The 15,801-nt window shown below is 37.8% G+C and overlaps 1 protein-coding gene across 9 annotated transcripts in view; it reads right to left on the bottom strand.

The window, feature by feature from the left end:
• Positions 1-15,801, bottom strand: part of GDAP2 (ganglioside induced differentiation associated protein 2) — a 115,370-nt gene that overhangs the window by 49,490 nt on the left and 50,079 nt on the right. For all 9 annotated transcript variants that reach the window (XR_002824691.1, XM_023734863.1, XM_023734864.1 and 6 more), the window contains 5 exons: positions 11,261-11,414; positions 10,673-10,761; positions 5,348-5,424; positions 3,018-3,177; positions 87-243 (listed from right to left, as the gene is read on the bottom strand). Coding sequence is in view for 8 of the 9 variants with exons in the window: in XM_023734863.1 (XP_023590631.1) it covers positions 87-243; positions 3,018-3,177; positions 5,348-5,424; positions 10,673-10,761; positions 11,261-11,414 (637 nt within the window). In the remaining variant the exon portion in view is untranslated. The remainder of the gene's footprint in view (positions 1-86; positions 244-3,017; positions 3,178-5,347; positions 5,425-10,672; positions 10,762-11,260; positions 11,415-15,801) is intronic.

The raw sequence follows: 15,801 nt of genomic DNA, 5'->3' as shown, positions 1-15,801 counted from the left end.
TATGTAGATGCATTTAGCAGATAAAAGGTCCCTTTCTTGTTTCTCATGCCTTTGTGTATCTTTCAGTCCAAAAGGGTTTGCCTTACTTTCTTTGATGCTGCTTCTGTAGGGCTGCCTCTGATAACTGCCCCTGAAGGATCAATCTTCTTTGCTTATCAATATCTCCCTCCATTCGAGCAAAAGCATGAGAGCCAATGAAAGAGAGATCAACTCTCAAGCCTTCATCCTCCTCTTCTTGGTGGTCTGTAACAAAAAACACTACTATCAACAGAGAGCTTATGACAAAATTAGGCAGCGAGTGCTACAAGAGACTGTGAAAACTGCAGTGGGATGGCTGTGAGGTGACTCCAAACACTGGGGTCAGATTATTCTTTGAGAATGAAAGTGAAATCGTATTTAGGCATCTGTAGAACTGAAATAATGAAAGAAATTGCCTGTCTATATGTGATAAAAATTTTAGGAATACATGAATCAATCAAGGTGACCCGGGTGTAACCTTAGGAGAGGAATGTAATGATAACCAGGAAGACAGAATTATACAATACTTGGGTTTAAGGATGGATTGTTGCTCAGTATCTAACCAAAGTATAAATAAATAAAAATTTGGGAGCATTTATCTGGCATTGTTCGACTGATTGGTAAAGTCCAGCCCCTTGGCCAGAAGATGGATGGATCAGGATAGCAGGGTATAATCTATGTTCATTAAGAAACATTCTGATTATAATTTAGCTTCCTATTTCGTTTTCTACACTGGTCATGCCAATATAAACATTCTGGTCCATAAGAGTTACAGTTCGCACTACGAATTAGCAAGTTGATGTTCTGATTTAACCATATGATTATTGTGAGTTTGGCTCATGGAAGCCAGTCCCTTAGGAACAGATCATCTCTTAGAGTGGTGCCCACTCCCTTAATGGGTAAAAGGAAAAAAATAAAAACAGAAAACCCTAGCCCATGGGGAGCTCCTAAAGGCAATGCCACCACTTGAAGTACAGCCTCATAAGTCATCTAGCTAGGACTCCCACAAATTTATTCAGTGCCCCCTTCAAGCCATGACAGGCCAACAGCTTAGAAGAGTCTGCTTTCATTTAAAAACAAAAAACCCATGAATTATTTTTCCTTCAAACTTGAAAGTAAAGCTGATTATATATATTTTAACGGATTTAGAGTACTATTCAAAGTATTTACGAACATCAGGGCCTATATCTAAGGAGCCCTGGTGGCGCAGTAGTTAAGTGCTGGCTGCTAACTGAAAGGCGGCAGTTTGAACCCACCAGCAGCCCCCAGGGAGAAAAGATCTGGCAATCTTGCCCCCATAAAGATTAACAGCCTAGGAAACGCTATGGGGCAGTTCTACTCTGTCATATGGGTCACTATGAGTCAGAATCAACGTGATGGCACACAACAACAAAAAGATCTATATCTATGAGGAAAGAGTATTTTTCTGAGATATGAACACAAATCAAGCGCTCTTTGAGAATGGCAGATAGAAGGGGATCTCTTGGCTAATGAGTTAGTCTCATCTACTGTCCAGCACTGCTATCTCACACTGGTTTTGCTATTCACTACTTCTTGTCATACTAAATGCATTTTATGGAGGAGATACATGCTATAGTGGTGATCGCAAGCCTGAGGATTTCCAAATGACTGGGCATATTTCATGTGGGAGAGATATGTGGCAGTCTACTTCCGTAAAGGTTACACTCTTGGAAACCTTACGTGGCAGTTCTACTCTGTTTTATAGGGTCACTATGAGTCACAATCGACTTGACAGCAGCCGGTTTGGTTTGGTGAGCATATTTCAATAGTCACTCTATTGGAGGCTCCCCAGTGTGCATGGTGCCCCTCCCAGCAAAGCGTGGTTCACAGACATTTCCTGATGCCACACCATTTATAATTTCCTGATGCTTGACCTTTACGTTGTGTGAGTCTACGTACTGCTGACAAGGAGTAGCCTTCTACAGATTTTAACCTGATGCTCATTTTTGAAAGAAGTGTGGAATGTCACAGTAATTCCCTAAGCCACTAAATTTCAACATCAAGTCCCAGCATTGAAGATTGTCAGGCATGTCTTCACAGAAAGGAGTTATAACCTTAAACAGGTACTCATGAGATCAGAACAAGCTGTCATAGAGAACAGGTTCAGAAGGGCTCCTATCCTAACATGCTCTACTGAATACTTCAACCTACATGAGTTTGCAAGCTAAAGAAACAAAATAAATGGTTATAATATTCTTGTCTTAGTATTTAAAATTGTTAGTTGCTGTTGAGTTGATTCTGACTTATGACAACCCATGAGTGCAGAGCAGAACTGTGCTCCAAAGGGTTTTCTTGGCTGTAATCTTGATGGAAACAGAAGCAGACTGCCAGGGCTTTACTTCTGCAGTACTGCTGGGTGGGTTCAAACCACCAACAATTAGGTTAGCAGTCCAGAGCAAAGCATTTCCGCCACCTAGGGACCTTCTATTTTACGTTGGGTATGGCTTTTAGGGAGCCTGGCGGTGCAGTGGTTAAGAGCTTGGCTGCTAACCAAAAGGCTGGCAGTTCGAATCTACCAGCTGTTCTTTGGGAACCCTATGGGGCAATTCTACTCTGTCTTATATAGTCGTGATAAGTCGGAATCCATGTGACAGCAGCAGGTACATGGCTTTTAGAGGTCACTGTTGAAGCTGTTGAAAATTTTAGATGAGAAGGTAGTTAACTAGTGTCTTGGCAGTCTCCTCCGTGAGACTATACGCTTCGTAAGGGTGAGAATTTTCTTATATCCACCACTGAACCCCAACGTCTAACGTAAATCTGACACACTATGTATGTGTGTATATGTATATATCTTTTTTGTAGAAAAAAAAAAAAAAAAAAAAGTAGGACTCTAAAACTTCTAAATTGGTGTTGGTCCTACTAGCATATCAACAGAGAGCTTCCCAAAGATCAAGCTGGACTTCCTACTTCTTTGGTGATTGGTGTTTTATCAGTACCTTTGCTTTCTCAAAAGGGAAATTAAAAAAAGGAAAACTCACCCTCTGGAGCACCAGGTTTTTCACTTATCCTAATCTGCCGTTCAGGTACCACAGGCTCCCCTTCTGCATTTCCAATATCTGTAGGAAGGTGTGGCAATGACCGACTCTCCTCCTTCAATGACCTTGGGAAATACAGAGGTAGCAGCTTTTGGTAGGTAGCCTGTGTCAGAAAAGCAAGATATTTTATGAAAAATAATGTAGTAAAGCAGACATCAGTGGTGCTTGGTGCTGCTTCATACAGTGTTAAAACAGCCTCCACCAAGAATTAAGACCTCACTACTCTGAGCTCAGGCCAGATGCTGTCTGGGACTCTACTGTGTTCTTGTATCAAAGATAAGGATATTGTTAGCCAGTCATGTAAAACGTGATTCCCATCCCGGTAACTGCAGGTCACTTAACCTGGAATTCCTAAGTCCTGTCACTCCTGTCTCTATCCCTTACCTTTATCATACTCATGGTCTCTGTCAAGATTCAGTTGTCACCTCCTTAACCCCCAATATGCCACCAGGGTCCACTGGATGCAGGTTTAGTTTTTCATAATTATTATTATTTAACAGTTCTTGGTGTTCTAGTCTATGACAATGGCCAAATCTCTAGCCTAGACCCCACTGTTCAGCTTCAAACTGGTATGAGTAAGGGCCTGCTAATCATCTGCTCTTGATGCTCCACTGGCCCCTGAGATTCAACATGTACAAAAAAGAATCTGTCTTCAATTCCTCTGCTCCTCTCCCCAAAACCTTTTCCCCTTTCTACTTGTGATGTCATTGGTGGCATCATTATTCTCTCATCCAAGTCAGAAACCTCTGATTTATCCTTAATTCACCTATATATTCTATCAATCACCAACTCAAGCTGAATTTATTTTCTAAATATTTTAAAAATTTCACCTGCACCACTGCCCTAGTTCAAACCTGATAATTTCTCATTTGGAGTACTGCAACCACCTCTAATCTCTTCTCCTTGCCACCAGTTTTTCTCCTTCCAAATCATTCTCTACACAGCTACAGTACAAATTAGACCATATCATTTGTCTACTTGAAAACTCTTCTATGTTTCTCTGATGCTTAACTGATAGAGTTTAAGTTCTGTAGTATGTGACACAAAGACTTGTGTGATATTGCCTGACTAGCTTTTATTTTTGCCACTTCCAGCTTCATATTTTATGCAACAGCAACACGCTCACCCTATATTTCTTACTTACATGCTTGAAATGAATATTGCCACTTGCCGTTCCCTTGGCAAATCTTATCCTTTAGAATGAATTCAACTTACATATCACCTTGTATAGGAAGCATTTCCTAAGACCATGACTGGCTGGAGTTAGTGTTCCCATTCTTCCCATTATCTCCACCAATGCATTTACCACAATTACCATGATTTGTCTGAACTGTCTGTCTCCACTAATAGACTATAGGCTCCTTGAAGACAAGACTATGACTTGTTCTCTGGTGCATCACCAGAATCTAATACAGTAAATCTAATATAGCCTAGGCACTTAATGAAAGTTCACTGGTAGAATGAATGAATGGATAAGCCAGAACAAGAGAAGATAGCAAGTAAAGTATCTGTGTCTCATTTCATCAAATTCAAAAGTACTTAGATATCATTTATGTAGTTACACATATTTTGAAAAGATACCTGATAGGTATTAACTCATTTAATTATCACAGACATCCTCTGATTAGATACCATTAGTATTCCTATGTTCCCTAGCACACAAAGGTAACTTGCCCAAGGACACAGAATTGGGAAATAATTGAAAGTGAATTGGACGGAGCTCACTAAAACTAAATATAGCTTAATAAGATAAAAATTAAGAACGGTTTTCTAAAATAGCTCTCAATTAAACTGATATATACTAACCCTAACTATATACAATAAAACATGTAAACCTCACAACCTACTCAGTGCCAGCCCCTAGGCTAGGCTGTCACCTGTTTCCAGGTCATGTAGATAGCAAAGCTCTGCCAGCATAGCAGCATTTTCCAGTTATACTTCTCAGACATCCAGTGCTTAGGTTTTAAGGTGATGCCTTGAGTTGCCCTAGGGGGCAAAGCAGATCAACTCTTCTTTGTTAAGATTTCACTGGCAGAAACAGTTTAGCAGTGAAAATATGAACAAATGCCCCTCCTTGAGCTGTTTTTCATCTCTCATATACAGTCCTTCCCAATGAATGATTGTAAACGCCACTACATATATGTATAGATACACAATATATATGGAATTAGGATTTTCCCACTGGCAATTCACTAAACAGATAGTAACAATGAGAAAAAGACAAATCCAACTAAAAATAAGATTTAAACAATGCAACATAATTAGTAGAATACCTGTTCAAGTTCAGAGACGGCAAATACTACTTTTTCAATGTTCTCCCCATGAATCTCTAGAAATCTCCTTACAGTACCTAAGAAAAACAACAGAAGAATTAATAAATAAAAAATTACTTCTGTGTAAAGAAAAATCAAATTCTTTAAGGTTTTATTTTTGTAATGGATTGTTCCCTCATTTCATTAAGTTCTCTGCTTAGCTGTGAAGCCTGCCCAGACCACTATAAAGACCCTTCCTCTATTTGCTCTCCTCCAGAGCACCTGTAACAGACATTTTATGGAGTTTCTAGTTTATTGTCTGTTCTCCTTGCCCTTCTCTACCCCACGCACTAGAATGAAAGCCCCACAATAGTAAAAACTTTATTTACTGCTATATTTCTAGCATCTAGAATAGTGCCAGGCCATAGTTCTCCCTTATCCAGCATATTAATCTTTTTTCCTAGGGCCTCTCTCTTTGGTCAGAATTATCTAGTACAACAGTCTTTCCAATGATTCAGTTACAGTATCAGGAGTCCTATTCAGCTCTTCATTACTCTCCACAAAACCCCACCAAATCAAAGCTTAATTGTTATTTTTAATTTCTACGTTATCCTGATTTTTGCCCCATAAACTTCCTAATAATAAGTCCCAATGTCCTTTTCTCAGTCTTTAACTTTATGGAGATCGCCCTAGCTTTAGTCCATAACCCCCGTGCTCCTACCTTTTTAAAATGTCCTCCACATCTTCTTAAATATGTTTCAACATTTTTTATTTTCTTGATATACATACTCTCTTTAGTTTGCTAATTTCCTGATCAGGTATTACATGAAACGCTGATGGCTCTCAAATCTTTATACTGTTTCCTGAAAAAAAGACCTGTATTTCCTACTGCCTACTAGGCATATCTGCCCAGATAACCTACACAGACCTCAAACTCAATGTGTCCAATCTGACTCCAATAGGCCCAAACTTGAGCCCCATCTTCTCTCCTGAAAACCTGCTCCTTTACCTTATTCTTTAACTCACATACACAGCAACATCCAAATAGTCACCTAGGTTAGAATCCTGAATTTTCTTTGATACTTCCTTCACCTCTTCCTTCAGCCTGCATTTTGAATTGATTACCATGTCCTGCTAATTCTACTGCTAATATTTCTAACATCTATTCCTTTTCTATTCCAGTTGCCTTGGTTCAGCATCTCAATACTCACACGGACTTTGACAATAAGGTCTACCTGTTTCTTTCTTTTCCAAGTCTACATATTCACTGTTGCCTGAGTTACTCCCTTATGTTGCTCTTCTTACTAAACACTTCTGATGACTCTGCTCTGCTTACAGGCTAAGATTCAAAGTCCCTAGCATGGCTCTCTGCCCTCTGACTTCAACCAACCTCCCCCTCCCACCCCTTGGTCCTGTTTCCAATCACTACTCTCATATACCTTATGCTTTAGTCGTATTAGCTTCTTTGCTATACTCAGAACGTGCCATTAACTTTTATGTTGCTCTGCCTCTGCTTATATGGTTACCTTTGACTAAAATACCACTCACCCCTCTGAGCCCCATTCTTCTCTCTTAGTGAATGCCTACTCATTTTTCAAGACCCATTCAAAAGTCATCTCCTTTGGGCAGAATGCCATCTTTCCTTGTGTGCCCCTATAACCTTTTGAACATTCTTCTGTTAGTGAACTTTTCACTATATTTTATAGGTAGACTGAACTTTTTGAAGGCCAAGTATATTTTAGACTAATATCACCAGGGCCTAGCACACATAGGAATATGTCAACTAATCATTCAAAAGTAACTGGTAACTGAATTGACATTTTATGGCTCTGGTTATCTACATATTGCTGGCCTTGTTCACCACTGTATCTTGAGAAGCTAATAGAATAGAACCATTTGCCAAAAGACTAAACATTCATGACTCTTGCGCTGTTAGATAAATTCATTTTTCATTTCTCCCTCTATTCTGCTTTAATAATTTTTTTTAAAAACAAGCTTTCAAAATTGGATTTTTTTAATGCTATTTACTTCGATGCCACACATAACAGTTTTAATGTTCACACATAAGAGTTGGTTTCCCAGTGTAGAATTGTGGCATTTCCTTTGGAAGAGAAAATATAATGTTAAATAGTAACCAAACTGAATATCCTTGGTAGAGCTCATTTAGAAAAGTAATCTTGCACAAGGCGAAAAAAAGGATGATGGAATGACTAAAAAGTTTTAGTTCTGTTAGTCTAAACTGCTGCTCTAAGGAGTCCAAAATTTCATCCGTGCACGAGTCTCTGCAATCAACAAGAATGCCACGTACCTAACATTTAGTGGATACTCTTTAAATGGTGAGAATGACATTTGGGACATTAAAATGCTCAATCTGAAAACTCAACAAGAACAAACACTGTCATCTTTTTTCCCTTACTACTGTATCTTCTTATATACAGGACAGGGCCTAGCACATACTAATCACTCAAACTTTTGTTGAGTAAGTAAATGACCTGATAATTTTATTTTAATGCAGGTGTTTCTTTAGACTTCTTCCGGAGAATACATGTACATGAACTAAGAAAAAAAAAAATCTTCATACGATGAAATAAATTTCTGTTAACAGTTTAATAAGAAAGCTTTTGATACTAAAACTTAAGAGCTACATCATTAGATTTGTTCTTGACCCATGTATGCTACGAAAGTGTATGTGCCATTTGTTTTCCAAATGCTTCAGAGTATATGAGCGAAGGGCAAAATTGTCTAGGGGTGTGTGTGCATTTGTGTGTATGTATTTTTTAATGAGATGCTGTAGTTGTGCTACTAGATGTAAGGTGTAATAAGTCAAATGGGCCTTATAAATTACAAGTTAACTTGCTCACCTTAAGAGCTCCACATTTCCTTTTGTCTAAGTCAATTTCTAGAAATTGCTTCATCAAAGTCCCTTATACCCACTATTGTTCTTTATCTGCTGTTTCCAATTATTGCTCAAGTTTACACCTCTTATGGTACTCTATTATGTGACTGAGCTACAGTGGACTGGTAGATCTGGGACTAAAACCCAATCTTCTTGACTCCCTATTAGAGCTGTGTCTACAATATGATGCTGCTTCTTTAAATTCTAATCCATATGATTATTTTAAAAAGAAATGGAAACATAAAGGCAGTTTAACTCAAGCTATGAGATGATAGGGCAAGGACTAACTATTACTAAGACTATTGAGATGTGCTGAAGCCTGCCATGAGAAATGACATAAAGGCAGGAAGCTTGCTTTGGTAAGTCATTGTTTAAAATATATATAGGCCCTGGTGGCTCAGTGGTTAAAGTGCGTGGCTGCTAACCAAAAGGTCGGCAGTTCGAACCCACCAGCCACTCTGCAGGAGAAAGATGTGGCCGTTTGCTTCCGTAAAGATTTACAGCCTTAGAAACCCTATGGGGCAGTTCTACTCTTGTCCTAAAGGGTCGCTGAGAGTTGGAATCAACTCGATGGCAGTGGGTTTGGTTTTGGTTTTTATAACATAGCAGTCTACCACTGAAGTAGTTTTAACTCAAAAATAATGAATTATCTAGTATAATACACAAGTTACTGGACTTGGGAGTCAGAAGGCCTGGATGTCTGTCTCAAGTCTGCATAACCTGTGGAACACGAGAAACTGCTAAGCCTCTGTAAAGTGGATAACCTGTCACCTAAAAGGATCCCTGGTGAGTTGTTAAGAAAATTAACTGTTATTTGCCCCTTTATTTAATACATATTTCTTGAGCATGTACCATATGTCAAGCATTCTTGGCATACAGAATCAACGGCAATACAAAGACGAAAAGATAAGCTTCCTGCCTCCAAGAAGCTCACGGTCTACGTAATGTGCGTGCAAGAAAACTATAACTATAAAAGCAAAATATAAACTTACTAAAAAATCTTTGAGCAGAAAGGATCTTAGTTTTAAAAATAGGTATGTAAGACTGAACAATACCTCACCCTAAATTGTAAGTTATATAATAATAATAATTTTATATGTTCAAATATCTTTGTAATTTTGGGTTGATATAAGACTTTCAGATCCTCATCTTTAATTCTAGAGACAGAAAGGATTCTTAAGGATTTTAAAGATCGTCCAGTACAGTTTCCCTCCCAAATAAGGAATGTTTTCTATAATACCTGCAGTAGATGGTCATTTTAGCCTCTGTGTGAATGCTCCCAGGAACAAGAAGTTCACTAAAAGAATACCTTTGTATTACAGATAGTCCTATCTCAAATAGGACCAAATTCTCCTCTTTGTAACTTGGTCTTAGATCTGCTTCTAAAGCTGGAGTTCTTATCCACAGTCCTTACAAGGATCTGTGAACTTCCTGAAATAACATGCGCATTCTGTACACATGTATAGGGAAATGGTTTGTAGCTCTTCTTCCATCAGATTCTCAACGTAGTTAGGAACTGTTGCTCTAAAAGGCCAGCAGAGAATAAATCCATAATGAGAATCCTTCAGATGTTCGAAGATGGGCATCATATTTGCTGAAAGCATGCTTTCCTTTAGGAGAAACAGTACTAATGTTTCAAATGGCTTGCCCTCCAGTCTGTCAGTTATCTCATGAGATATGATACCCAGAACTATATACAAAACTCCAGATGTGGTCTGAACTTACATATAATACAGTAGGAATTATGGCCCCTCTTGAGCTACACACCATATTTTTATATCACATATTTTATATCACATGTGGGTTCATAATGACTGAGCCAAGATGTTTTTTAAACTTAAATGTAGGGTTTTATACTTAAATACCAGTTATGAAAGCTATTGTTTAAACTGCAAAGTGCTATACAAATATGATATTATGAAATTTGTTCTGACTTCATTAATTTAGTCTTGCTAAGATTATTCTGAATTTTGACTCAACTATTCAATGCATTGAACCTAATTCCCAGCTTGGTATTATTTTCAAAGCTAGTAAGTAAGTCTTCTAAGCCTTCATTCAAGTGGACAAAAATGTCACCCCAAGAAAATAAATTGAAAGCCCCGCCTCCTATCAACAGAAACTTCCCTCCAGGGTGCCATGATTAGTTAATCTACTTTGGCTATAACTATACAGCTATTGTTGTTAGTTGTCACCAAGCCGATTCCAACTCATGGCAACCCTATGTGTGCAGAGTAGAACTACTCCATAGCATTTTCAAGGCCGTGACCTTTCAGAAGCAGATCACCAGTCCCGTCTTATGAGGCACCTCAGGGTGGGTTCAAACTGCCGACCTTTTGGCTAACAGTTGAGCACTTAACTATCTGAGCCACCTGGGGACTCCTAACTATGCAACTAGTGATAAATAAAATTTTAAGACTCATATTATGCACAGCATCTCTAATATTACTTACGAAGTGCTATGTGTGTTGCATCCTCTAGAGGATAACCTCGTTTTGCAGAATTTATGACACAGAATCCAACAGAAGACATTGACTGTTCTCTGCAATCAAACAGAAAACACAAAAATTGTACCAAAAACATTCATAATACATACATACTACATACATAATAAGTAACTAATTTCAAAATACAATTCAACCTCTCCTTCCTTACACCTTCAACCCCACCCCCAAAAACCAAACCCGTTGCCATTGAGTCAATTTCAACTCACAACAACCCCTTCAACAAATCTACTATAACAGTTAACCTAATTACACTATTTAATAATTATATCAACATATAATTTAACTGTACCACTTTGGGGATATATATACATATTCCAATTAAAGACTATGTAAAATGGAAATAGGTTAAGATGTCAAGCCACCCAGTGCTATTCTACTCAGCCTGCTATGTTTGAAAAGATAATTTTACCTATAGGGTCCCTCTAAATTATCTAAGTCCCTAAAAATTCAACTTCTGTAGTTAGGTTTCATCTTTAAAGCCAGGGCCTTTAACTATGTATGGCATGAGATGTCCGGGAAATGAGGAAGCCTTACTTTGCCAACTGAAGCACATTTCTGTAGCAGCTGTACAGGGAACTCTCTGCTGCTGTTCGGTAGCGGCTCTTGTACTTAGGTCCCACTGTGTGAATGATGAACCGGGCAGCTAGATTAAATCCTTTTGTCAATTTTGCTTCACCTGTCCGGCAACCTGGGCACAATGGAAGCATAAATAAGTCATGGAGATGTTAGAAGAAACAACAAAACAAAGTATAAACTAGACAAAGTATTTAAGAACTTAAGAGAAATTCCAGTTGAAAACATGGATTGAACACAAGTATCAACCTCTGTACCTTCAGTTCCCAAAATGACAGTGAAAAAATACAATAGGTATAAACACAGAGACAAACAGGAGAAAAAAATATGAAGCAGAAAAGCATGGACTAACAGTAACTGAGTTAGCAGAGAAGAGAAATGTAATGGCTTCTAGGAATGGGGTAACTAATATAAAGCAAGCTGGACTATACTGAAAGGCAGTGCAAGATTCAAGAAAGGCTAATTTTTTTCAAATCCTGAGTCCACCACGTTCCTGCTAGAACACTTTGGGTAGGTGCTTGCCTCAATTTCCTATTTAACGAGGATAGTAGTACTTACTTGGCAGGATTAAATGAGTTACTATATTAGCTATTATTATTGTTGTTGTTGTTATTATCACAGAACACCAGGAAGGTTCAGATATCAGAGGTCCTAAATATCTCTAAAGGTCATATGTGAAACGGGTGTAAAAAGAGTCTGCTGGGTTAGAAGTATGTATAAGAACAGTCAAATCAACAACAACTACTTGCTCAGCCAGCATAGCAAGGTGATGATTTCTTCACAACCATAGCAGCAGGAAGTTTACTCTCTGGATGCTAAAATAGAATTTCTAGACTCCAGAATCCTAGATGCAACTGAAAAGAGGGGATTTAGTTAAAGTGTCACACGCAACAGTGAAAGCTCTAGCCCTCTGCCATTAATTGGCTTCCAAAACACAGACACCCAAGCTTATACCCCTGGAGGATTCCTGTCCAGGAAAATAAGAGGTCCAAACCAAAGGAGGTACAGATTCTGATAACTGAGGGAGGTTTCCCAAAAAAATAACTGGGCTCCTGCTCTACCACCTACTTCAAAATCTATCTATAGCAGGCCACTATTCTATCACCTGCTCCAAGATCTGCTAAGCAGTAAGCCTTGCTCATGCACACAAAGTTTCCCATTAGCTTTTCAGTTCCTCTCTTGTAAATACAGCTGGACAGCTAAAGACCACCAGGAAGTGAGGAACGACTCTAATGAAGACAAAAAAGGGGCAAAACAAATAAATGCTCAAGAAATAGACAATGCAGGAAACAGAAGGAAATATTAAACTTAAACAAAAAAGAAAATCCCAACACAATTACTACTCTCAGAGAAGAGAAGTTATAAACAACAACAACAACAAAAAAAACCAAACTTGTTGCCATCCAGTCAATTCCAACTCACAGCAACACTACAGGACAGAGTAGAACTGCCCCATAGGGTTTCCAAGGAGCAGGTAGTGGATTCGAACTGCCAACTTTTTGGTTAGCAGCCACAGCTCTTAACCACTGCACCACCAGGGCTCCAGAGAAGAGATGGTACCTCTGAAACAAAAACAGAATGCTATAAAAAGGAATATTCAGAGAACAGGAAATAGTACTTACATAACTGTTACATCCAAATGAAAAATATGACAGTAGAAACAGAAAGTTCAAAAGAAGGGTTAGAAAATTGAGGAAATCTTCCAGAAAATAAAACAAAAAGATCAAAAATAAGAGAGAAAAAAATAAGAAACTTGGAGGATTAAACAAGGAGGTACAACATCCAAAAGGAGTTCCTAAAAGAGAGAACAGAGAATACAGAGGGAGAACTTATTAAAGAAATAATACAAGATATTTTCCAGAACTGAGAGACATGAATTTCTAGACTCAACGACCCCATGGAATACCCAAACCACAGCAAGGCACATCACTGTAAAGTTTCAGAACACCAGGAATAAAGAAGAGATCATAAGCCTTCCAGAGAAGAAACAAGTAACATACTATGAATAACATCATACTTCTCAACAGCAATAATGAAAACAGAAAGCAGTGGAGCAATGCCTTCAAATTCTGGAGAACGATTTCCAAACTAAAATTCTGATTCTAACCAGGCTACCAATTAAATGTGAAGGTAAAAGTAAGATCTCAGTAATTTTGCCTCTTTGCACCCTTCCTCAGAAATCTTCTGGTAGATATACTCACAAAATGAAGGAGTATGCCAAGGAATAGAGAGGCAGGAGATATAGGAAATGGGGGATCCAATCTGTGAAACACAAAAAGGATTTCCCTAATAATGGTTAATAAAAGTCCTAGGATAATAACTGGAGCAGGCACATCTAGAGAGGAAGGAGAGGATGGAGAGTTCCGGAAGGGATCTTATAAAGAAAAAATGGAACTGAAAAGATAATCTTTAGTGTTTGCCTTTATTGAGAGGAGGTTTGCAGTTGTATTTAAGTTTGGGATTGAGTTAGTGATTTAAAAAAAACAAAAAACCCATTGCTAGCAAGTCGATTCTGACTCTAGCAACCCTACAGGACAGAGTAGAACTGCCCCATACAGTCTCCAAGGCTGTAATCTTTAAGAAAGCATACTGCCACATCTTTCTCCTGTGGAGTAGCTGGTGGGTTTCAACTGCCGACCTTTCAGTTACCAGCTGAGCGTTTTAACCACTGCACCGCCAGGGCGCCTGAGTTAATGATAGGTACATAGAATATTAAATAAATAAAAAAAATCAAATTAACTAACAACGCAGAGGGGAAAAAAAGTGGTACAAAAAGATAACTGATCAGTTTTCTAATCAGCTGTGAGCAGTTCAGCAAGAATAACACTAACACTGCATATTAATTTAATCAAAATTGTGACAGAACCATTTGGGAAGGCAATGAAGAGGGAAGGAAATGTGAGAATGTTGTACATATGCAAAAGAGAAGATGAAAGAGCGTAATCTTCAGCTTCCACAATACATAGTCAACAGATAATAAATAAAATGGAAAAACATGAGACATAACAGCATAATAATTTGAAACAGAAAGTAAATACCTTAAGTAGCTTAAAGGTTCGAAAATATTTTTCCTGGAAAACAGGAATCAAGATAGGGAGGGGAGAGTAAGAGAATTGCTACTTTACTTCATAAACTTTGGCATAAAACTCTTTGACTTTCAAAACTATATACACTGAATCAATGAAAAGCTGTAAGTAGAAAATGATACTAAAAAAACAAAGTAAAACAAAGCAACAAAAACAAAAAACCTCTGTCACAACTTCAGGCAGCTATTAAATCCTTATTTTGAAAATGGGCAACTTTAAGAATTAAGTATTTATCTAGTCTCTCCAATAGAAACTAAAATTCAGAGTAAACAAATAATCCCAGTTAATATGTAAAAGCTCTACTTCACAGAAGAATGCAAGCTAGTAAATACAGAACAAAAGATTCAGAAAAACAGAACTTCATAATTTTAATGAAATTATAAGTTCAGACAAAGATTATCAATTGGCGTTAAAACTATTAGATAAATGCATGATGGGGTGCTGGACATTCATACAGCCAAAACAGCACATAGATTACTTTTTAATCACAAAGGGTACAACATAACTGTACAAACGCAGGGATCAAATTGTCATCACCCAAATCCAGGGAGACATCTTAATATCAGTAATGGTCCACTAATAGGTCAATCAGATTTTACAGATCTTGTAAAATGATGCAACATGAAGTTTACAATACAACATCGCCTATGAAATGTTTTACCCAAAACTTGATTTCATTAGCTATAAACTTCCAGTTTACATGAACTAAAAGGGATAAAGCAACAAACTAAATGGCACCTCAACTAAGCCAGAAAAACTGAGAAGACGGGACATCTTGGAAAATAATTGGCCTGGTTTGCTCAACAAGTGAGTATCATAAAAAAGCGACAGTGCCAGATTAAAAAAAAAAAAAAAAAAAAGATGATGATTAAAGGGATATAACAACTAGGTACAACATGTGGTCCTGGACTGGACACTGGTTTGGATAAAGTAGCTGCAAACAGCATTTTGGGTCAACTGGAAATTTTAAATATGGTTTAGGTATTAGATGAGCTAATGTCCTGAAACTGAGTAGATAATATTGGGCTTCATAAAAATTAGTAACTTTTGTGATTAAAGGAAACCATTAAAAAAGTGAAAAGACGTATTATGAAAAACTATTCTCAGGCAAACTTGAAAACCTAGAGGAAATGGATAAGTTTCTAGAAACACATGCCTACCCAAACTAACACAAAGTGATGTTGAAAATCTGAATACACCCATAACAAGAGAAGAGATTGAAAAGGTAATTAAAAAACTCCCAATAAAAAAAAGCCCTGGACCAGATGGCTTCACTGGAAAATTCTACCAAATATTCAGAGAAGAGCTTCTACTAGTACTACTCAAACTATTTCAGAACATAAAAAAGGAAGCAACACTTCCGAATTCATTCTATGAAGCTAGCATAACCCTGATACCAAAACCAGTCAACGACGC

Source organism: Trichechus manatus, unplaced genomic scaffold, assembly GCF_000243295.1.
Source record: "Trichechus manatus latirostris isolate Lorelei unplaced genomic scaffold, TriManLat1.0 scaffold00073, whole genome shotgun sequence".
Lineage (NCBI taxonomy): Eukaryota > Metazoa > Chordata > Mammalia > Sirenia > Trichechidae > Trichechus > Trichechus manatus.
This window is presented reverse-complemented; position numbering and strand designations above follow the sequence as displayed.